The 25,097-nt window shown below is 39.5% G+C and overlaps 1 protein-coding gene across 1 annotated transcript; it reads right to left on the reverse strand.

Annotated features, from left to right (window-relative positions):
* Positions 1-5,822: 5,822 nt before the first annotated feature.
* LOC124269267 (solute carrier family 28 member 3-like) lies at positions 5,823-23,479 on the reverse strand. The gene is made up of 11 exons (XM_046704276.1): positions 23,392-23,479; positions 21,597-22,007; positions 20,883-21,021; positions 19,883-20,074; positions 19,194-19,355; positions 17,506-17,632; positions 15,061-15,190; positions 13,470-13,638; positions 12,582-12,839; positions 11,995-12,175; positions 5,823-6,424 (listed from the first exon to the last, which is right to left on the reverse strand). The coding sequence occupies exons 4-11, from the start codon at positions 19,895-19,897 to the stop codon at positions 6,396-6,398; spliced, it is 1,071 nt and encodes a 356-aa protein (XP_046560232.1). The 5' UTR covers positions 19,898-20,074; positions 20,883-21,021; positions 21,597-22,007; positions 23,392-23,479; the 3' UTR covers positions 5,823-6,395.
* Between the last annotated feature and the right edge of the window lie 1,618 nt (positions 23,480-25,097).

Genomic DNA, 25,097 nt, shown 5'->3' on the forward strand with positions numbered 1-25,097 from the left:
AGCACCCTCCAAAAAGTGCCCGTGAAGATCCGGGTTACAAATGATCTTCAGTAACCCATGCTTGTCGTAAGAGGCGACTGACGGGATCGGGTGGTCAGGCTCGCTGACTTGGTTGACACATGCCATCGTATCCCAATTGCGTCGATCGATGTTCATGCTGTTGATCACTGGATTGTCTGGTCCAGACTCGATTATTTACAGACCGCCGCCATATAGCTGGAATATTGCTGAGTGCGGCGTAAAAAACTAAACTCACTCACTCGTATTACTGGACGAAAGCGACTCTAAAGGCTATAAAGGCTGGAATATCATATTCACTCACGCTCAGGTAAACGATGCTTCAATATTAGGTGATTGAGTTATCGCATCGGCGTTGTTTCAGTCATAGAGCAAATTTCCATATCAACTCACTCATTCTAACAAAGGTTGGGGATATAAAATGACAATGAGTTGGTAAGTGACGTTGGTTCAGTGCGGCTTAGACCAGTAACTGGATTGGTCAGCTTAATGTAAGAAGAACGTGATGCAGGTCTCCGACGTATGACCACCATGGTGCTTATCAGCCTGGGAACTCAAACGGGAGGGGAGGCGGTGGGGTAGCCTGATGGTTAAAGCGTCCGCTCGTCACGCTGAAGACCCGGGTTCGATTACCCACATGTGTGAAGCCCATTTCTGATGTCCCCCGCCGTGATGTTGCTGGAAAATTCCTAAAAGCGGCGTTAAATCATACTCACTTACTCAAACGGGAGAAATAGATTTGAACCCAAGAAGATTTGGTTCTGGCGTGCCAAGAGATACAACACTGAAGGGAGAACTGTGGCGCCTACAGCGACTGAGCCACCATGCTCTCTCCCCAAGAATGGGCGAGTGGGTTGAAATGCATGGTTCTTGTATAATGTTCCGGGAGCGTTTACACGTTCAGTTTTGGTTCAGAAGCCGTTCTGACTCTGATAGTCTTGTATAAATGGTGATCTGACAGCCAGGTATTATATGTATATTTCACGATCCACTACGTTATGGAGAGTCTGCTATTGTGAAAATGGTTAATTGATAAGTTACCCGTGAAGATCCGGGTTAGCATTGATCTTCAGAAACCAATGCTTGTCGCAAGAGGCGACTAACGGGATCGGGTGGTCAAGCTCGCTGATTTGGTTGACACATGTCATCGTACCCAAATTGCGTAGATCGATGCTCATGCTGTTGATCACTAGATTGTCTGATACAGACTGGATTAATTACAGACCGTCGCCATATAGCTGGAATATTGCTGAGTGCGGCGTAAAACTAAACTCACTCACTCTTTGATACGTCCGCAAGACCATCAAGTACTTCTACGGAGGGAGGCATGATGGCGAGCGATCTGTGATGCTATTGAAAGAAAGAAATGTGCCCAGTAAATATCAGATTCTGCTTAAGACGTATGCCACGAAGTTCACATTGTGTCCAGACATTTGGGATATTGTGTCAACAACATATTGAATTCACAGCTGGAACTAAAACACACGTTTCCATACAAATTTCCAGGTCGCCGACACAATATTGAATAGTCAATATATGTATTTGTTCAACGAAGTAACTTCGGATAGTCTTTGGTTTGGGTATCATAAACAGAAACTGCTGTATGTATTACGGGCAATTTCCTCTGCTTAGTGTCACTTCAAACAAAATGTGAACAATGACCAGCCCGTCACAAGAAACAGCCATCATATTGACTTTCATTGTACAGAGAAACTTCTCTGAACATTTGCAAATTGCTTGGTCGAATATTGCTTTATCAGAATAAAAGGCATAATTTATGTGTTGTGTATACAAAACGTCAACATAATATCAGTTATGTGAAAGGTTTACTGAAAATCAGGCATTTGCAAGGAGTGTAAACAGTTCCTGTCCTACCATTAGGAGATTAGTCGATTAAGATAAGATAATGACTTTCGAGTACAACAATTAACGTGTATTCTGTGGAAACTATTGTTACAAATGGCAGCTCGGTCACTCGTTAAGCTCATTGTAAAGACCCATTATATCACGAAAGCAGTACGGCATTTGCGAGGAGGGTAAACAGTTCCTGTCCTACCATTAGGATATCAGTCGATTAAGATGACATCAGATAATGACTTTCAAGGACAACAATTAACGCGTACTCGGTGGAAACTATTGTTACAAATGGCAGCTCGGTCACTCGTTAAACTCATTGTATCACGAAAGCAGTGTTCGCGCTGCGTCAGCTACAACTTAAACTCCATTGTGTAAAGACATATTATTGTAGGACTTGTTTTACAGTCAAATAAATGACAGTTTAACTATTGATTGCGAGGCATTTGAACATGACCAACAAAACGTTGTCTGCGTGAATGTGGTCGATGGGTTAAAAATCACAAAATAATGTAATACAAATGGAATCGGATGCATTTGACGACATAATTGCTGAATTGTACATCGTGTACTGGTATAGTCACTTTGCCCTAGATTACCTCAGTACAGCCTAACGAACATCACTATTTACGACACCCATTCGTATGATAGTTTGAAACGGTCACGTTGTCATCACAACATGTTTGATTGTACTGCTTGTTTTCCAAGTATCCACCAGATATATGCCGTCGGACTGTAAATAATTGGGAGTGGACCAGTCTAGTGACTGACATCATGAGCATCAATCTACGCGACTGGGATACGGTGACATGCATCGTTCGTCAGCCACCCTCACTACCCGAAAAGTCTGCAGTTACGTTATCGAGGAAAGGTTTTTCAGAAACTCACAGCAGAATTGCAGAATATTCACGGAAATTTTGCCGTTTTAGTCAATCAGTTCACAGTATTGACAAACTACCCGAATCCCAGGTTGGTTTCCGATGGTTTTCGATGGAACTGTTCATTACTTCATATGAATTAATTCAAAAACGATTATCACTGAAGCCTTTGTAAATTTCATGTAAAATAATCATTTGACTCTGGGGTTTTGATAAAATGTCCGATTTATTTAGAAAAATAACACCTTTGGCATGTAAAAATAACTTAGGGTCGGGCCTACGCCGAATTCTATGGTATATGGTGAAATGGTAGATATCCACTACATATAGCTTCACAAATTGGATGCCTTAAATTCTGGTTAACAATTCTAGACATGTATGAACATCGTCTACCGAAAATAGCCCTACGATATGCTCCTAAACTTAGACACTATGGGTAAGGTAACATGGGCTTCACACATTCGAAACCTCAATTCTCATACGGCTATGGAAGTCCCCATGGTCCCTAGTATGGTGATCTACCTTCAGTTGTTGGCGGTTACTGGCCCATTTTTACACTGTATTGTCCAAAAATAGTTTTCTACTTTTAAAGTTATATGCTAGCTAGTTTTAACTCATTTTGTGATATTCTAGTGGTTTTACTGTCCTTCGTTGACAGGGTTTTATATATTATCTGTATATATTTTAAATTTAGAACTAGTTTTAGTCACGATATGGCTGAAATATTGCCGATGCGACTTAAATTTTAACTCACTCACTCACTCATACGGCTATGGCACCGAATAGTTGTTCCAGACAATTGGTAATGTTCGTATATTTTAATATGAATTCAGGGAACGATCCATAATGGGTTTTTTTCAAAATTGGCATTCGAATTAAAACGGAAGTACACGGTATGAATCTTACATATAGTTTAAAGGTCTTCTTGAACCCGAAAAATACCTTTTCATACTAACCTCTGATAGGTTACGTGACTTAGTTGTTAGGATGAGATTGGGTTTGTCAGGATTAATAATCAAGGAACGTAGAGAAATAGGGACTGATAAAAATAAAAGGATTTGTGTGTTATGTAAACGAGGTGTAGAGAATGAAATCCACTTTGCCTTTGCATATCCTTAATAACATGAGAATTCAGTATATACCAACTTTACATATCCTTAATAACATGATAATTCTGTATATACCCACTTTACATATCCTTAATAACATGAGAATTCTGTATATACCCACTTTACATATCCTTAATAACATGAGAATTCTGTATATACCCACTTTACATATCCTTAATAACATGAGAATTCTGTATATACCCACTTTACATATCCTTAATAACATGAGAATTCTGTATATACCCAGAAAGTACTTAGGTAAACCACCAGAAATTGCATTCTCTTGTTTCATTTAAAACATACAACAAACTTAAGAAATGACGCTTTAAACATATTATATAATCCAAACTGATGTGATACAGCATCTGACTGTGGGAGTGACTGTATATTTTTAGTACTCTGTATGTGGGCAGAACGCCTAAAATACAATAAACTTCTTCTTCTTATTATTATATTGTCAAAGTTTTCTATTGAATTTTGCATACTTGGCAATTTTATGGTGCGCACAAATTTATTAAAATATTGAAAATGTGAATCATGAAATATAAAGGAATTAAAAACATCCCTCACATATAAACGTTCTGATAATAATGACTTAAAAAAACACATTATGTTCACATTAAGAACATAAACTCATAGGCAAAAGAAAGTGCGGACTTTTAATTTTGAATTTTTGGCAAAGTTGTCCAAGTTAGTAAAATCCTTTTAGACCGAAACGGCCAGGTGAGAAGACGGCCACGGCCCCCAGCAAACCGACAAGAACTTGACGTCGCTCTCAGTAACGAGTGGAATAGGATTCCGAATGACGTCATTCGGCGGCTGACGACATCTATGAGACAGTGAGTCTGGATGTGTATTGCTGCTAGAGGTGGTCACACTCGTTACTAAGGATGTGTATGCGTGACCAGAGACTTGACATGACGGATACATTCCATGATTGACTCTTGTTGTATCTGTGAACTGTGCTATTCCTACCCCTCTGTCCACTACATGAACTGTGCTCTTTATCTGTGAGGAGTTTATCATAGACACTGTGGGTGCATTGTCCCAAATGCTGGCTTTTTAAAATGTACTATAACTTAAAACATTGTATGTTTAGCTTTGATTTTATCGATCATTAATAAGCTGTGTTCACTTTCTTTTGCCCACTAGTTTATAAGAAACATTGCATACTTATTTGTATAACAGTATGCCTTTTCCAATGAAAGCTGTTTCTAACAGCAATTTGTCGAATGATTTCGTTTCGGATTTAGATTCTATTTTTGACGGCGAGGTGGAATATGTAATTTCAGTCGCAGAATATCATAATTTTCACCAGAAAACGAAGTTGCGGGGGATAAAGAAACGAGTTCCAAACTATACATGCTAGCTTCATCAAACTTGGTACACATATCAAGCATGATCCCTAGATGTGCCTTTTGGGGTTAGACCCAGATATGAATATTTTTTTTGCTGTCTCCATGGAAGCATGACTCATGCTGTGGTTCTGGGGATGTCCTCTTGTCCAGATCAGATCTCCTAAACTATACATGCTAGCTTCATCAAACTTGGTACACATATTAAACATGATCCCTAGATGTGCCTTTGGGGGATAGACCCACATATGAATTTTAGTTTTTGTGATTTCCATGGAGACATGACTTAGGATGTTATCATGTTGCATTTCCATGGCAACACGTTAGGCTTCAACTGAATTCGCTGGTAGTGATCCTTGCTGGAGCAGATCTTAAAAACCTTTCAATACTCTCCTTCTATTTTGCTGTATACACTCCAAAACATTTGACACAATCATAACTAGCAGACATATTCATAAAGAGTATTTTGATGTTGCGGGGGATATTGATGACTTTGTATTCTTGTTTAAATCTCTATAATGTAAACCATTTTCAGTTGCTTTATTGCATTCACATTTGGGTGTAGATATGTAATCAACATCAAGAGATCAACAGCTCAACGAAGCGAATGTGTTAAGGAGTTTAATCCTACATATAGGAACAAAACGTTTTTGTATCTCACCTGTCAACAGCCACATAACCGACACAAACGTATCATAGCATATGTACATACCCACAAACAATTTCCTATCTAAATACAACTTTACAGTGTCTCAAGTCGTAGTGTAAACCATGTTTAAACGTTTAGTTAGATGCAATCCTGGGAATGTAGAGGAAAAGGGTTTCATTTTAACGTACCACCAATCTTTAAAATTCATGTATTGTGACATTATAAAGTATCATCAGACAGATATAATACTAGTCTATAAACGTAAATTACGTTTAATAAATAAATGTTAACAAACAGAACACGCCCCATCAACATATCAACAGCTTCTCTAGGCGCGTATGCAAAGGAGTTTAATCCAAGGAACACAACTATTTATTATCTCAGTTCTTTATTCATTTAGATCCACTGTAAATTGGTAACGCGTGTGATAACAATCAGTTTTTTTCTTCGGCTGACAATAACGAGACTGCGAGTTGATGCTTGGAACCTTGCTTGGAACCTGCTTCTAAAGCTGGCCTTAAATCCTCCCCTGTTAGGTTAGCGTCTCGTCATACAGCATACCTGTGACAATAGGGACGAGTTAAATGAACATGAGTTAAAGTGCATTGGTAATCGATAGATATCTCCCGCAGCGGCGCTCTATTATTATCTCAAGGAAAATATTACGATGGGAGTTGTAGAACTATCAGTATATTTCGAAATGGACAAGGATCAATATCAAACAGGTCTTTGGTGATGCCTCTGGTGAAGTCGCCTAGAAGTAAAAGTGTTCGTTTGTCTCGCTGAAAGACCTGGGTTCGATTCCCCAAGGGTACAATGTGTGAAACCAATTTCTGGTGACCCAGCCGTGATATTGCTGGAATATTGTTAATAGCGGTGTAAAACCATACTCACTCACTTACTCACACAAGAAGGGTATCAGTTGGGACTGTCCAAAACCCATACAAAGGACCGGGCCGGGCCTGCGTATAATGCTAAAAGTGGATTGCAGAATAATAAACTCAAACGTGCAGATCTGGTCAGATACACCTACAGCGTTAATAAATGCATAACTTTCCCAAACTCTGATACCAAATGTTTATTCAATAACGTCATAACATTCAAGTCTCTGAATGGACTTTTGAAGTATTCAAATGATTAAAGTGCCTTACTCTAAAAAACGAACAAAATAAAACAAACAAACAACAACAAAAAACAAACAAAATAACAAACAAACAAAAACAACAACAAAAGTACTAGAATCTGTACTTTACTAAGAAAGTGCAATCCCAAATACAACATATGTCAGAAGTACTACAAGTGAAAATTGATGAATGTCAAAATCTCTAACATGAGGAACATGCATAGAGTATTTCTGCTCCTCCATCGGGTGAATTGGAACCAGGGAGCATGTGTATATAAGCATAAGTACATGGCAAAATAACAACAGTGATAAGATGATAAAGGAGGAAGGGCACACAACAGGGGAAGTCAGTAGGAAGAAGAAGAAGTATAGTTTCTTAATGTGTCACATGCTGCAATTCATTAGAAGAGACGTTACATTAAACAGGAATTTAAAAGCAGCATCCGGCCATATGGCCTATGAGACACAGATAATACCACAGTTGTATAAAAAAACATTGGTAATAAAATCACACCCGTACATACACACACTCAAGCCCGGACATATACACAAACACCAACCCACGCATACGCACACATACACACACGCGCGCGCGCATGCACGCACGCACACACACGCACGCACGCACGCACGCACGCACGCACACATACACACGTTCTTACACTAAAAAGCATAAAATATATAAATAGCAAACATGTTAATGAGTTGCTGCTGACATTATGACTGAAATAGATTCAACTGTTTCTACATGTGGCTATTGCCCCTGGTTATTTCTTTCCAAAGATTATATCTAAGATCTGAATAATAATCACAGTTAACCAGAAAATGTAATTCGTCCTCAACAGCTTTGCTACTACAGACTTCCGACGAGAATATCTACCTAATTATACCTCTGAGGGCAAAATGCCACAACGGAATTTATTCAAGATACTACAAAGTGATCTTGGAAGAATTATTTCAATATAATGTTCAACCTGTAATAAATCTTTAAAGAGACGATAAGTACGTAATGTATTTCCATTTCCCTTGCCCTTTAGCATTCCAAAGCCCAGAAAACCAATCAAAACAGTCTAGCGCCTTAAGATGTTTTTTTAGCAACAACAAATTCCTCATGTGAAATGCTAAACAGTTCATTCATAGGTAAATGAAAACTGTCCAATAATTCATGAGCTCCAAATACCAAGATCTCCTCCAATGTCCCGACCATCTACAAATAATGTCTTCTACTGAGTTCAAGTAAATGAAGTTTACGCCCAAAATGGAGAATCTCAATTCTTTTTGTTTAGTGTACTGAGAAACCCAGCCCATTGCGCCACAATCTGCTAAATTTGGAGTTTTGCTTCCGACGGCTAAAAGAATTTAGCTGCACGATGTTGAACTGAATAAATAAATTAACAGTAGGTAAATGTCTCTGACCGGTAATGGCAATGGAGAAATATAAGCCATCTGTTAATCCAGGCGCAACTAGTCTTGGTAAAGAGCACTGATAGTGCTAGGTAGTGAACAAAGTGGCGGTGACAACAGCACAAATTGCTGATAGTGAAGACATGGAAGCCTACACAGATAGAGTTGTTGGTGGGGCGGTCGATTGGTTATTGTTTTACGCCGCACTCAGCAATATTCCAGCAATATGAAAGTCTGGACCGGACAATCCAATGATCAACAGCATGAACATTAGGGATGGGACGAGTACTCGGGTACTCGAATCCGGGTCGGGTACAGCAGGAATCAAGTCCTATTTCTTGGAATCGAGTACCGGAAAGGGAGAGAACTCTGTTATGACAAGGGCAGATAATAACTTGTCTTTTTTCATAATTCACGTAACACATATTTACATCATTGGTATTTTCCGATTAATGAAGAATATTATTAACGACTGTAATTTATCTGCGCAGTGAGTAGTGAAAGTTACAGTAACAGCGGGTACGAAATGTTCTGTGTTTAAACGATGAATGTAAGTAATGGTGTTACTCTTTATATTGGTTTAACAGACGTAAATTAAATAGCCTAAGATCTGTTTTAATGTCTTATTGCCATCCTTTCGAGTTTTCTATAATAATCTCTGTCAACTCGTGATTGAATCTTCAGAAAGTTGACAGAAGCGCTGTATTCTTTACACTTCCGGGTACTCGATTCCGATTCGGGTAAGTACATGCGGGTACTCGATTCCATTTTTTCCTACCCGTCCCAGCCCTAATGAACATTGATCAACGCCATTGGGTTTCGATGATATGTGTCAAACTGATCAGCGAGCCTGACTACCCGATCCCGTTAGTCGCAGCTTACGACAGGCATGGGTTACTGAAGACCAATTCTAACCCTGATCTTCACGGGTGCAGCACAGATGGAGACAATGGAACAGCCATAGTGACTGTGACTTATATATTTAACGATCTGTACTTACCTTCATGCCTTCAAGTCCCTAGTTTGGTGATCTACCTTCAGTTGTTGGCGATATGTAGCCAGTTTTTATATTGTATTGTCCAAATAGTGCTATTAGTTTTAACTTTCCACACTAGTTTTAGTTGTCATTGTGATATTCTAGTTGTTTTACTGTCCTTCGTCGACAGGTATTTATAATATACATCTGTTCCATTTCAAAGTCACATATGTTCTCGTCACGATATGGCTGAAATATTGCCGATGTGTCGTTAAATAATAACTCACTCACACTCATTCCTTCAATCTATGAAACCTTAGAAGCGAATTCCTCGACTTTTTCCTTCAAAATACCAATCAATGAAACGACTGCCAAAGAATCGAATAGTGAAACGACTGAGAAGCATGTATTTCAGTGCCCCTTCCCCCCTCCTTTAACATGCAATGTGACGTTCACATGAATGGTGACAAAGCACTTTAATCAACAATTTTACAAGCTAACGTTGATGGTATTAATTAATAACTGAACTGATATTATACAAACAATTGTCATATAGCAAGGGACATAGTTTTTGATGTTCTGAAGATGTGTTCAGCCAACGTTTGAGAATCCGCGATATGAAACTATGATACTGTGTACGGATTTCATAATTTCAAGATTTACGTTTTTTGTGGAAGCTGAGGGGCCATGGAGAATAGAAAAACATATGCCTAAATACATTCTTTATCTAATTGAGTGTAGGTAGATCAAATGAGTGGATGAGGGATGCGCAATATTCAATCAATATCACTGCGGGGACACCAGGAACACACATTATTGCTTGGGTGAGGAATCGAACCGGGTCTTCGGCGTGAAGAGCGAACACCTTTAGCACCAGGGTACCCCACCGCCATGAGGCAGATAAAAGGAAACAAAGTGCGTCTTCATTACAATAACCGCAATTACATATAGGACTGACTGAGGACTGTCGGTAAATTTGGCACATTTGCCTGCATTGAGAATACTGGACCCAAGCCGTAATCGAATATGTCTAATTTGGCAGAATCTCTATCCGTAGTTCAAATCAATATAATACATGTATATGTACTAAACACCACTATGTTCCTTTAATGGTGTTTTGACTTCAGCAAGTGAACTAACACTGGAATAATCTACAGGAAGGGAATTCCAAATATTTACTGTATGCGGGACAATAGTGTGAGTAACCAGTCATTTTGCATTATATACTTTGTACATTAGGCCTGTTTCTTAAGTTTGATTTGCCTGCGTTGCATACTTTTTCCAGGATGACAAATAATCCCCTACTTAATATTTTACTATCTTACAAAACGAAGATGTCTCTTTTCTTCTGACGAGGTGATATTTGTTTGGGAAATATCAAAGTTCATCGTATATAACAAACACTTTGGTAAGAAAGGATCCATTATCCCGTATTCTCATAACAGCTTCTATCAGATGTTGTTCAGGCCGACATGCCCCGAGCTGGCATGGGGACGTGCATGGTGTTATACGAACTTGTCTGTTAATGTGAAGTCGGGTTTTTTTTACATTTGTTCATCGTTAGAACATCCTTACATCTACATTTATTTATTTCTCGTCTCAAAGCTCATAGTGATTAAAACAAACACGTTTTCCAAAGTGAAGAATGATTTTTCTATACTTTCATCATAGTTCTTATCGGAAGTGTTCAGTCCGGCTTGGCCCCGACGGTTCACAGAGACTTAACATCAATAGCTGCATAAACCTCACAAATGTCATGCCATATCACATCTTGGTAGATATAATACTAATCTATAAATGTACATACATTTCATGAAACGTATATATAGATTGCTTTTGGCAGTTCGAGCCAAGTCGGGCTGAACACTTTTGAGTATATCTTGAGAGGGAAAATGGTATTCAAAGTCAGTGAGTGAGTTGGGTTTTACGCCGCTTTTAGCAATATTCCAGCAATATCACGGCGGGGGACACAAGAAATGGTCTTCACACATTGTACCCATGTGGGGAATCGAACCCGGGCCTTTAGCGTCACGTGCGAACGCTTTAACCACTAGGCTTCCCCACCGCCCATATTTTAAAGACTAAACACACTTCTACAAAACACCAACAAGAAAATTGATCACCCAGTGCGTTACTTTTTTTCAGCAATTTATATATGATTGAAAATGAATGAAAAACGATGGTTCCCGATGGTTAATTCGGACCTACCTGACCATTATATTTACATACGTATTCGTACTTGACTCCACCTTAAATGCTTCAAGTTGGTTTCACTTTGCCGATACACCTATCCGTAGATGATACAGTTAGATGGAATGCAACGAAATGTGTACACCCGAGCGTTATGTTATTTCATATCATACAATCTTTTGTTATCAATATTCTCCATATTCTAGAAACGGAATTTGGAATATCTACGACAGTCTGCATGGAAGTTGGTATATTCTACAATGATAAGTTGTCATCAGATTACATTTTGTGTCCGTGAGTGTATGCACATAGTTGCAGGATAACAGTATCTCAATGAGCTGTTATGGCGGCCTCCACGCTAACCCACAAGCCCCAACAATAATTAACACGAAGCTGGATGACTTTCATAAAGTTCAGGCAATTCCATGTACAACTTACCTGCAATACAAGCGGTCATGTAGCATGCTAACTGCCCTGTAATGTTAGCACGGATGATGTACTTGGTAATGGTGCGTTTTCTCTCTGGAATCAGAGTACTGAAGACACCAATGGCGACTCCGAGAGCTGCGAGGTGGTTCTGTCCACAGAACGCGTATGTTCCTATCACCTCCGATCGTTTCTGAGAATTAGAAAGAAGTGTTCGTTTGTATTCAAAGACACCACGCCGTTTCTATCATACAGTTTGTGAATCATACTCTTAAAAAAATAAACCCTACTGACTAATATGAACGGTAAGTCGTCGTACTGCAAATTCGCTTGCACCCGTGAAGATCCGGGTTCGAATTGGACTTCAGCAACCCATGCTTGTCATAAGAAGCGACTAACGGGGTCGGGTGGTCAGGCTCGCTGATATGGTAGTTGCATGTTATTGTCTCCATTGATTAGATCGATGCTCATGCTGTGGATCACTGGATTGGTTGATCCTGACTCGCGTATTTACAAACCACCGCTGTGATGTGCGGTGTTAAAAAACAAACAAACGAAAGATAAGCTAAGGATAAACTCTCATCCAATCCATCACATACCGTCAGTATCCCACCAGGAAGTGTCTTATTGGTCCAGTCCAGTATGACGTCACTTGAGTCCCAATGCCACGTTCCGTTGGTGGTCGTCACGTAGTGTTCAAGCACCACGCGGTTCTTGATGAGTTTCCCGAACAGATGGTAGCCATAGTAGGAATTCGCAAATGTCTTAACTCCTAACAGCTCACCAATCTTCAGGAGGTCTGAACTCGAAAAGCCCATGAGATATACTAGAGGGTAAAAACCGTATGAGCACAGGAACTGAAAGATACGTTAAAAACATTGCGTCAGTATTCACCTCGAATATGCCTTCCATCTCTTCCGGTTGGTTCTTATCTTCAATCTTGATCGAAAAGTTGGAGATTTGTTGATGTTAGTTCACAGCATAAAACGACACAGCACAGAATACCAATGTCTTATTATGCGGCCCATGAGGACCCGGGTTAGAATTGGTCTTCAACAACCCGTGCTTGTCGCAAGAGGCGACTAACAAGATCGGGTGGTCAGGTTCGCTGACTTGGTTGACACATGTCATCGTATCCCAATTGCGTAGATCAATGCTCATACTGTCTATCATTGGATTGTCTGGTCCAGACTCGATTATTTACAGACTGCCGCCATAAACCTGAAATATTCTCACTCAGTCACTCTTATTACTCGACGAAAGGGACTCCATAGGCTATAAAGCCTCGAATATTGCCAAAGAGGGGCGTAAAATCATATTCACTCACTCCCAGATAAACGAGGCTTCAATATAATCAGGTGAGAGGGTTAACATTACACCTAGCATAGGTATTGGTTCAGCCAATTCATTGTTTCAATATTCGATTATTCCTTTCACATAACATTATTGTTGAACCGAATGAATATAACAGTAACTGTTGAATTTACCGCAAACGACACTCCTGACACTCCAACTCTGTTGCCGAACCAAATGAGTGTCGAATCCACAAACTCAACGATAGCGATGTAGATGATCTGGTTAGCGATCACACTTGCCACAATTGGTAGAGACTCTCTGGCACCATCCGATACAGCTTCCAAAATATTGTTGAATTTTCTGCAAACCAATGTGGTAATTAATTTGATTGTATTATAAGAATGACGCTACCCACATTGATGCTGCGACACTTACTCTCCACCTACCAACTTAAGGATAAAACAAGACGGATCCAACTGTGGGTGCATTTATTCCAATTACTTTGGCTTTCCGTTTTAAATTAAGAACTGGCATAAATGGATTATAAGTGTATGAGTCACATAGGCAGCATTTCAGCCATATCGAGACTTTTGAGGTATATATACTCATGGAAACGAATAAAGGAACACACGAAAGAGCAAGTGATCCTATACTCTTTTCTAGGTTTCTTGCCATGCTTATATTATACTGTGGGTGAAAATCTGGAAATAGATAAAGGAACACTTGTACTTTCATGTTTCCCTTATTCGTTTCCATGAATATGTAACCATAAAAATTACATGTTCCTGTGGTATAAACTCCTGTATGTAACCATAAAAGGTATAAAGCTAAAGACAGACTTGTATGTAACCATAAAAGTATATACCCATACCTGACAATACTTTATAAAGACCGACAGACTTGTATGTAACCATAAAAGTATATACCCATACCTGACAATACGTTATAAAGACCGACAGACTTGTATGTAACCATAAAAGTATATACCCATAGCTAACAATACTTTATAAAGACCGACAGACTTGTATGTAACCATAAAAGTATATACCCATAGCTAACAATACTTTATAAAGACCGACAACAGAGATTCAGCAACTAAAGATAGTCCACCATAAGGACCATGGAGACAGTATCTTTACTATCTGCACGGACCCCAGCAAGATTTTATTTATCCCTCGATCTTCTGGCGATCATCAGCAAATGTTTCCCCAATTTAAATATCAAAATTTCTACGATTAGAACCCGAGAAATAATAACATTACTTAAATGATATAGTCTTACGTTACCCTCACCGGAGAACAATTATTTTACACTGCTTCAACCCTCATTAAGTGTTCAGCCACTAACAATCGTAGTCAAATTTATTCCTTATTTTAACATATAGTAACATATCTTATACAAATTACAGTCACGAAAACGTAAGATAGGTTCTATTTCTTAAAAACAGCAACATATATTTTATGATTGCTGACATTTGGGAAAAGATCTTTCAAAGATCATGATTTCAAATATCTAATTTCGAGGGAAGGAACAAAGAGTGCATTAGGAGGCCTGGACGAATTTCGGGAAGGAACTAAAACGTAAGAGTGCATTAGGAAAGGAGTCAAATATTTGTTTTCACAACAAGTTTGATCCCATTGAAAAACTGACTAATGGGGCAATTTATTTCCGGTATGATCCAGATGAGATTGGGATTTCTAAATCATAAGACAGCGTATCCTTAACAACATTACAAGGCACTCTATTCTAGACACAAGACACGAGTTTCATGTGATACGTTACGGGACTGGGATGTTGTATGCGTCTCTGGGTTTAATCTTGGTCCACTGCGTTTCCGGGACGATCAGTTTGGACATGGCCAGGGCAGCAGGGGCGGACATAACGCTAGCGGCCAGTAGATGATTGGCTGGAGCCTGGGAACAACATGTTAAGCGAGAGTCAAACATCGTTTTGTCGAGCTTACGATTGTCTCGAAGTAAAAGCTAGGTCTTTCGTCCTTATGTAGGCAATCCTATTTGGTCATCATATTACGATCAGTTTGGGCACGACTAGGGCAGCTGGAACGGACATAACGCTAGCGGCCAGTAGGTGATTGGCTGGAGCCTGGGAACAACATTCAGCATGTGTCGATACCTATCTCGAAGGAAAACGGTTATCTCGAAAAGGAAAAGCTAGGTCCTCGTACGTCCTCGAAAGTATGTTCGTGGTCTCCTTAACTTCAACACAACGGTTGGGGTTACTTTGGTCTAATTACTTTAAAGGTCTATGCATATGGGAAGATTAAGGACGTGGCTACCAGTAATTCCATGATCTGATTGTTAATCCACAGGGTATAAACAATCGGTCCCATGTAGGATTAGCCCTGTATAGACATCGAGTCAACAGTGATAGTGAATCTTTAAAAATAGTGTTACAACAGACATGCGGGTCGCCATTGACGTTATTTCACCAAACTCCTTAGACGTACTATAAATTCCTTGGGCCAATGTTCAATGACAACGACGGAAAGGTTGATGGTGTAATTATGGTTTAACGAATAATTATGCACTTTGGTTTCAACTGTATATTGATGTCATATCAAGTTAAATGTGTAGTTAGTGACCCAAAAGCATAATTCTAGCACGACATTGTGTGATACTCGATTCTGATTGGCTGAGAGCTCATCAAAACCGTACTTAAATGGCAGTTGAAGGACGCTAATTAAAGTGATTGATTGACCGCGTATGAATACAATGAACTCGTTGACCCTTTTGTTTGTAAACAAACATGTCGGACATCGGCAATTTCAACCTCGGCAGCATCTTTGATGTGTTTGAAATAAAAACCGAATGGTTTGAAGAAGATATTATTGAGTCTAAACCCACTGAGGAAACTTCGAAGCAGGAAAATTCTAAAGGTGGCGATAATTCGTCAGCAGCGCAAAAGCTGCAGTATTCCGCCATGCTTCAAAACGGGTTAGATCTGGCGGGCATGACCTTGACACCGGGCGTCCAAACCTGTCCGCTTCCGTCCCAGCCGTAATTCCCTGTCCTTCCACTTTCACTGTCCATGTTTCCCACATAAATGCTGGCATCTCAGGTCTTATCCAAATTGGGAATAGTAGCGTGGTTACCAACAGTTACTTCCGTGAATAAAGTTAGCGGCAAAGAAACCAAGCGAGACCACTGCTTGAATTTGGGCGAGGCGATTGTCATACAATAGGGGAGATTAGTAATTCCCTTGAGAAAAATGAAATAATTGCACTTGCTCACAGAATAAAGTGTTATTGGCTATTTATTACAAATACAAACATATTGGTTCCTGAAAAAAAATAATTATGTTGTTGAAAATGCTTTAATTTATTCATTACACAACCTGTCGCTCAACGGGACGATTCCAAGCAATTACCAGGAAAAGGCCCCTTCACGCCTAGTGTCCATGCGCGCCAAAGAGTCCGGTTTTAAAACGCTTATCAGTCGTGCTAGAATGAAGATTTCAATTCTGCGGTCCTGTATTGTTGATTTAAGACCTCTAAATGTTCAATTTAAAAACCTCACGCGTGAAAATTGAACATTTAGCGGTCTTAAATCAACGATAAAGGACCGCAAAATTGAAAACAGAGTAGCTTTATCTTCTAATTTGTAGGCGTAGTGGCGAACACAATACAGTATTTATATGTACGTTTGGCGCAGTCCGTATATGACGCTTAACGGACTCTTGATTGTAAAAGGTATGGCAACGATGAATAAAGACATGTCCATGTAGAATATACACGAGGCAACCCAACACCACCGAGGTGAGTGATACCTCCAAAACACAAACTGGGACTAACTGGGTCAGGGATCCCGCTTAACTACAATGTACCTAACCCGAAGGGTGAACTACATCCCCCAAATGATGAACAACTTACCTCGAGGAATGAACTAAGTTCCTCGAAGGATGAACCCTGAAGGAAGTCCTCCGAAGGATGGACTACCTACCCTGAAGGAGGAATTACTTTTCGAGAAGGATTAACTACCTAACCCAAAGAATGAACTACCTACCCTGCAGTATAAGCTACTAACCTAAAGGACGAACTACCTAGCCAGACGGATGGCCTACGTACCAAGGAGGATGAACAAACACCCATACAGATGAACTACCAAGCCCTAATGATTAACTACACAGCCAGAAGAATGAACTCAGAGCCCAGAAGGATGAACTACCTTGCGAGAAGGATGAACTACGAACCCCGAAGAATGAACCTACCCCCGAAGGATGTAAGCATTCCGAAGACAGAACCTGCAATACTCGCAAATCCTGCCGCCATCACAGCATGCAGCTCAGACGGAGTCAACAACGGCAGGAATGGTTTGATCGCAATAGGAGATTCCGCCTGGAAAACACATTTTAAACATGGTTTATATCACAGAAAGGCCATTCGTAGTTTTAATTTTTCTTATCTCCACCGTAAGGCCTAGTGGGAGGGGAAATTAATTTAAGAAATGGGAAAATTGTTTGTCACAAACTTATTTCATAAGATTAAAAATTTAGATCATTTGGTATTAGTCTACGTATCAATGTATGGTACAGATCAAGCTTCTTGGCTGCCAGAACACTTTGTAAATAAACAAGGATTAAGGAAGATCAAACTGACCTGTTCTGATAATGAGAGTGCAAGAGAAAGGATAATTTTTAGCATGATACAGGTCATACATTGAGATATAGGAGAAACCTGAGAATAATAGCTTACTATTTCGAAATGAAAATTCAAGCGGATGGGAGATGGACAGCACAGAAAACGGAAAGCTAAACTTTGTTTACCGGGCGCGAGAAATAAATTTGATTTTTCGGAGATAAACATGTAATTTGTCTTGTTTTAGCCAAAGATATATATTCTTAGCATGGTATTCTATACTTCGTTTAAAACGTTTAGACTCACTAGTGTAAATATAGACATTTACTTCAGGCAACTGTTCTCGACCAAATTTTGCCAGATATTCAATACTGTTCAAGGATACTGTTAACACATGAACTGATGTATTGTAAAACAAATTGGTAACGTTGAAAAGATTATTGTCATGAAAATCAGTGATAATAGGCGACTTTTTTACAAAACTTTACACCAAAACGCAGCTGTTCACATGCACGATATTTGCACATGCTTTTCAGCAATTTGATGCATGATCCTCGTGCAATTCATCTACATAGGGTTTGCAGAGGGTTCCCCTAGTAAGTGGAGAAATCAATCTTCGATGTAACCATATATAAACTACCGGTCAAAAGAAAGTTATCACTTTTAATGTAATTGTATTAAAAAGCAAACGCTAGTACAGGTTTGAACCCAAGCAGAACACATTCGCCAAAACGCAACTTGACAGTTGATCCACCTCCAGCGAACGGACAGGAACTTGAACAGACGCTCTTCCACTGATGGAACAGGGTTCCTGCTGACGTCATCCGCCGACTGACGACGTCAATGAGGAGACGTGTGTTGGCGTGTATGGTGGTCACACTCGTTGTTGATGACGTGTCCCCTGACTCATTATGGGACTCTTTATGCACGTTTGGAATGAACTCTGATTTTTAATTTTGACCCCTTCACTCTTTCTTAATGAATTACGGCAAATGAAAGACAAGGATTACGATGAATATTGTGTCAAAATATTGGAAAACGATTCCAGTTTGTAAACTGGTTATCACAAATCTCACGTACGCCTTTGTTTCTATTTTTGGGTCAAGTGAAGTTGGTGATAACTATCTTTGTCCGGTAGTTTATATACATAACACAAAGTAAGTGTTCTAAGTGAGTCTAAACTTTTGAAAGTACAGATGACATGAAAAATATCAACGTGATAGGATTTCAACGTGACATTTCGGTCAGTATCCCAAATTCCAGGCTTATTTCTTTTTTAAGGGATATGTGAAAACTTGTTAAGAATGTTGAATGTCCTTACTGGTCCAAAGACTATGTTAAGGGCTGTGTTGACGGATTCCACTGGACTTGTCCCAAGGCAGAAGGTAAGGAACCAACCCAAATTGGCCACAAACGCTTGAAGAATCCCGTAGTAGTATAGCACGTTTATAGTGGAGCAAAACATCATCACTAATGGCATGATCTGGACACAAACAAGACACTTGAGTCTACATAACTATATGTATAAGAAATAAAAACAAAACCTATTTAAGTCGAAAATACATTCTAGTTAGACTGTAAATATCAAAAAAGGTCAAAGCGAGAGAATAACGATGGATACGAAATGGTGTTTAGCTACATTTACTGAGAAAGTGTAAGGCCCCAAATATATCATATTTTACAGAGATTAACATTAGTACGGCTTGATCATTCGACAGAACAGAATACACTGTGCAAGGCAAATCCGCAGTGGAAGTCATGAATGGATAACTGAAATATTAGAGATGACACCGGGTGTTCTCACAAAGAGCGAACATGCCGGACATGCAATAACATAATCGATAACATTCTCAGTATATGACTGTAATTCAGAAATACGTTCATATGTTTAGAAATTACTATATCAAAGGAAGTAAAGCGAAAGTGGTGAGTAAATATTATCCAAGGGTATATATCGCCTGGTAAATTCTAATAGTTCATTTTACCAAAGGGAAGGAGCACCACGCCTACCCTAAATGCAAACATGTGATCTCTGTAACTCTTTCCAAAAACAAATTCCGAGCCTTTGTCTGTATGCTCCAGGGATTCTTCTATCCTCTCTCCAAGCCATCGGAAGATTTCATAGCCAAAATTGGTTCTCAGTATCAGCAAGGCAAACAAAAACTGAGTACCGATTCCCCAGAACACCGAATGCCAATTCACCTGAAATGGTGATATATGAAGATTGGATGATTAGGGGGTGATGGATGAGAATAAACAACGTACGGTATTGGGAAGTTCAGATATTCTATGAAGACCGTGAAGAATCGGTGCAAAATCCATACATTCCAACAATAGATGCCTGATAATCAGTTGAGTACGGCAAAGAAGGACTACTTCATGGGAGAACATCTCCTTTTTATGCAAAAATGATTGTTGACAATGACAATGTCCAATGCGACACCTGAGGATGACAGTTGCATCCTGACGACTTAAATGTGTAAGGGCATGATGCCGTTGTATGGCGTGAAGCCTTTTACCTACTTGCTTATTTCATCATTGCTGCCAAATATTTCCAATGTATTCCCAAAGAGCAGACCTAGTTGGCTCAGGGTATACTCACCAGAACTTAATTGTAATGCTAAATATGCTAAATAGAAATCCATGTATGTACATAGTTTTTTATATGTATATGCATATATTCTGTTGGGATACCACGCAGGCACCAGAGGCACCGTAAATCCCCATGGTCTCACATAAGGTGGCCTAATCTTGGTTGTTGTTAGTCTACAAATGATTTGTAACTAATGCCATTGATGAAACGTCTGTTCTTATTAGTTCCAAACTACATGTAGTTTTAAATGCCAATAATGATTTATTTTACGTTACAAGTTATTCCACACTACCTTGATGGTTTTAGACAATATAAGTACGCTTGTCTGGTCAAGGTATTGCTGAAACACTGCCGGCGTGAGGTAAAAGTCACTTTAATAGATTCGAAAAGTCAACGGTTCTAAATGAGATCCATTACCCTGGCTGGATGTTCCGATATCAGATATCCTAATAGAATGAAGAATATGAGACCAGCTAGGGACACGAAGTTGTCAGCGGTGAGGTTGCTGGTTGTCAAGTAGACGGCGATGAACACTACCAGGGCTACATACAGGAACCTGCCAACATCAGGTCATCTAAAGTTCTTACTTGTGAGGGAATGGATTATAGCCCGGTGTTATAAGTACTCCAGTCATACCAAGATATGACGACATATCACACAGTATATGTGCCACGGTTCAACAAGAAAGCATATACCAGTATACAAGAATAGCTATACTCGGAGAAACATATTTGAGGTGAGATGGGGTTTAACGTCGCACTTAGGAATATTTCGCTCCTATGACGACGTGTATGCGCGTGTGTGGCTGCTTGTACTAGCCCAGACTTAAGCTGGTTTAATAGTGCTAGCTCACTGAGATGCAGAAACATATATGACAACTAAAAATAGAAATATATTACTGAATAAGAGAGTATAAAAAGAGCATGTCATGCATGCAGAACGCGAATGATTAAAATCGCGACAGATTTATTTCACATTCACATATTCATCAAAGAAATTTAAAACATGTTATTTCTTTCTAGACTAGTTCTTCTAATTGATTTGTTCGGAAAAAAGACCTTTTATGTCTGGTTATGATTAAATACACGTGGTGTTAAGAACATACAACATTTATTAAATATAATACTTAACCATCGTATTATTCTGCTTATCGACGCCAAGGTTTTTAATCCTCTTTATCTTTGGAAGGAGGGCATCTCGCGCCTGAGCTCCAAACTTTATTTTCGTATAGATGAAAAGCAAAAAGACAGTTCCAAGCAGCAGTCGCAGAGATCCTTCATCTCCGAAAGAAAACCTCATGCAGAATCCCAAATATACGGCATAGGCTGTCAAGAGCACCAGTGAACCTGTGATGCAAATTAGCTTCTTTTTGCGAACTATCTTCGCCCAGACAGTCGCCCTTGCCCCGGCAACTACTGCTCCACAATGCAGATAATGTTCGTGATTTTCATGTTCTTCGCCAAGCGTGGTCTTGGCTTCATCTTCTTCTTCTTCACAATCAAATGTCGCCTTAGGACAATCTTGTACTGGAATCCACGCCTCCTGAAAAAGAGTATTGGTATGTTTAATACAGCCTTGAAGGTCTGGGTTAGAATTGGTCTTCAGCTTGTAGAGATGACTTACGGGAGTAGGTGGTCAGGCTGGCTAACATGGTTGACACATGCAACCAAATTGCGTTGATTGTGTAGTTAGAATTGGTCTGAACAACCAATACTTGTTATAAAAGGCGACAAACGAGTTCGGGTGTCAGATTCCCTGACATGGTTGATGCATGCCATAATATCCCAAGTGCGAGGAGTATCTGGCCAGGAATCGATTATAGAAAATCCGCCTTCACGTAGCTAGAATAGAGCTGAGTGCCGTAAGGTACGGTGTTAAATAACTAACAAACACAATGTGTCATAATGTTAAAACAGTGGTTGTTACTATAACATAACATATTATATAGCCCAGTGAACAGTATGTCATGCAGTTTGGAACAGTATTTGAGCTGCATAAGTGAGTGCGTATGTGAAACAGAGTGCAAAATATTGTTTTCATTTTGGCATCGTTTTGGTGTTTGTTTTTTAATTATATGCTTTAAAAATATTGTTAATTTCATAATGGGGTAGGGACCCTCAGTACCACTCATTTGGAGCCTTGCCACCTATGTTAGGATATATCACAGTTCATATTTTATACCAACTGTACGGATTGGCCTAAAGTTTTTGAAGAAGCTTTGAAACTTCTCATTGGCTGTAAGTTGCTGCTCATGCTTTTCATGCAAGGCAAGATGCAATGCTGTAATGTTTTCTGAAATAGTTAGTTTACGTTAAGATTACGTTGTATTTAAATATTATATTCTGAGATTGGGACACACATACATGTACTATAGCATGTTCCAGAATTGATCGCGGGTGTTTAACCCACCTCTGGCTGGATCAAATAAAGAACTCTGCCCTACGTCTGGCCGTTGTCGTCTGTGGGGCTAGCCCGTTTACAAATGGTTTAACGCCGCATTTACCAATATTCCAGCAATATCACGGCAGCGGACACCAGAAATGGTTTCATACACTGTACCCATGTAAGGAATCGAACCTAGGTCTTCGGCATGACGCGTTAGCCACTATGCTACTCCACCGCCCCTTCAGCTACTTGAAGGCGATATTAGCATAATGCCGTGGGCGACGTTAATGAAATCCACAACCACAGTCATGAGAACGTTGCTACATGTAGGAACAGGACAACTGCCACCCGGACAATTGTTCGGGTGACAATTGTCCGGGTGACGATTGTCCGGGTGACGATTGTCCTAGACCCCTACATGTACGGAGAAGTTTATAGCTTTTTGTGACCAATGTCATCAGCAAACACAAAATTTGCTTCGGAACAATTGCACATCAATCATTATCATATGAGCATATTTCTTCACGAAACGTAAACTTACATTTGGAACAGTATCCCTTTTGACGAGGTCAATTACTTCATCCAGCTGGCATCCCGCCATGTTTCAGCTGTAGACAGGAGAGATTCTCTGCTCTTTATTAATTGATACTAACAACACCCTTTCATTTTATATATACCAGTATGACACAAGCGAGCTATGGAGGTACAATGGTTTAATATTAGATGACTACTCACTGGAACAAGCCTTTGTGTTATGAAAACAACAAACACAGAACAAAAAATCACCTAATCATTTCACTACCATTTCTTTCCGCATGAATGGATAAATGTATTGTTTGTGTTGCTGATAACTATTCAGCATCACTAGTAGATAGGTGTATAACTCCTTTGAGAGGTATTTAGAAGATGGAGTGCTTGGTGAGGAACGATGTATGGGTGAATAACTTCTTCATAACAAAGAGGAGCTTGAGAATGGAATTACAATCTACACCGAAATATCGCTCCTCACTGTAATACAGATGTTGTCATCCATACATCTTACCCTTAGATGTACCTCGATAGATGTATGTGACGTGTAGGTTAATCATCCTTACAAGGGTAGTATTTTAAATAAGCTTTGCGAGGGTTTTAGCCCGAGCAGAGTATATTTAAATAACTACCATAGTTAGGGTGATTAAACGGCTTACACAACGAGGACATACTTATTTAATACGCGTGTAATGTATTAGGCATGATGAAGATTATCAAAATGAGTACAAATTTATTGTTTTTGAATATAAGTAATTGCCCTAGTTATTCAGTTATGCTAATAAAACAATGGACATAACTTTCCCTAGTGGTTTAAATGGGTAAATCCTTCAGTCCTTTCTCAGTTAAGATGGACGTAATACCATCCACATCCATCGATGGACATCATGAACAAGACTCCAATGCGATGACAAGCATCAACCACATCAGCAAGTCTGACCAAATGGTAACGTTATACGCCCCAAACGAGAACATGACATGCCGGAGATGTCCAGTAACTTGTGCACCACCACCTTCAGTGATGCGGTGTTTTAACCTTTATTTGCTATTTTGGCAAATGTATATTGTAGGTTTATCATCGGTGCCATGGCTCAGTTTTCGCTTTCCTGTAGGTTAGGTTACTTTATTCACTCAAGGCAACAACGTAGCATGATGACGTTTACAAGATGGAAGAGGAGAGATGGTATTTAGCGATTGTTTCATTTTCATTGTTTCATTGTTTCATTGTTTTTGAAAATTACCATGAAGTCTTACGTCTGTTCAGGAAGCATGGTGACACCGTTATCTGAGGGATCGTTATTCTCTGTGATTGTGGGTTCAAATACCGATTCCACCTATAACATTTCTTGGTTCTCAACACCATGCCCATGATCGTAGGTTTTACCAAAGTGTTCTGTGACTTGCATCAGATCGCCCATATGAAGCTGACGCCCTGTGTTATAACCAGCATACCGTTCAAAGCGGCATTGAATTAAACTCAGTACATTGTTAAAACATAGCATGTGTTTTCTATCTGCGCACACTAGATGCATAATATGAACTAATTTAGATATTTTGATAACAATGTGAACTGAACGCATTAGTATCGTAAACAATGCCTGTATAAAATCCGTTATCCTATACGTGCTTTTTCATTTATGTATTCCGTACTAATAATCTGTAAACATCTGTATAATGGTGTACATACTGGCCTGATGCACTAGGACAATGTGCTACGTG

Source organism: Haliotis rubra, unplaced genomic scaffold (genome assembly GCF_003918875.1).
Source record: "Haliotis rubra isolate DU_JTF1 unplaced genomic scaffold, ASM391887v1 Scf1430, whole genome shotgun sequence".
Lineage (NCBI taxonomy): Eukaryota > Metazoa > Mollusca > Gastropoda > Lepetellida > Haliotidae > Haliotis > Haliotis rubra.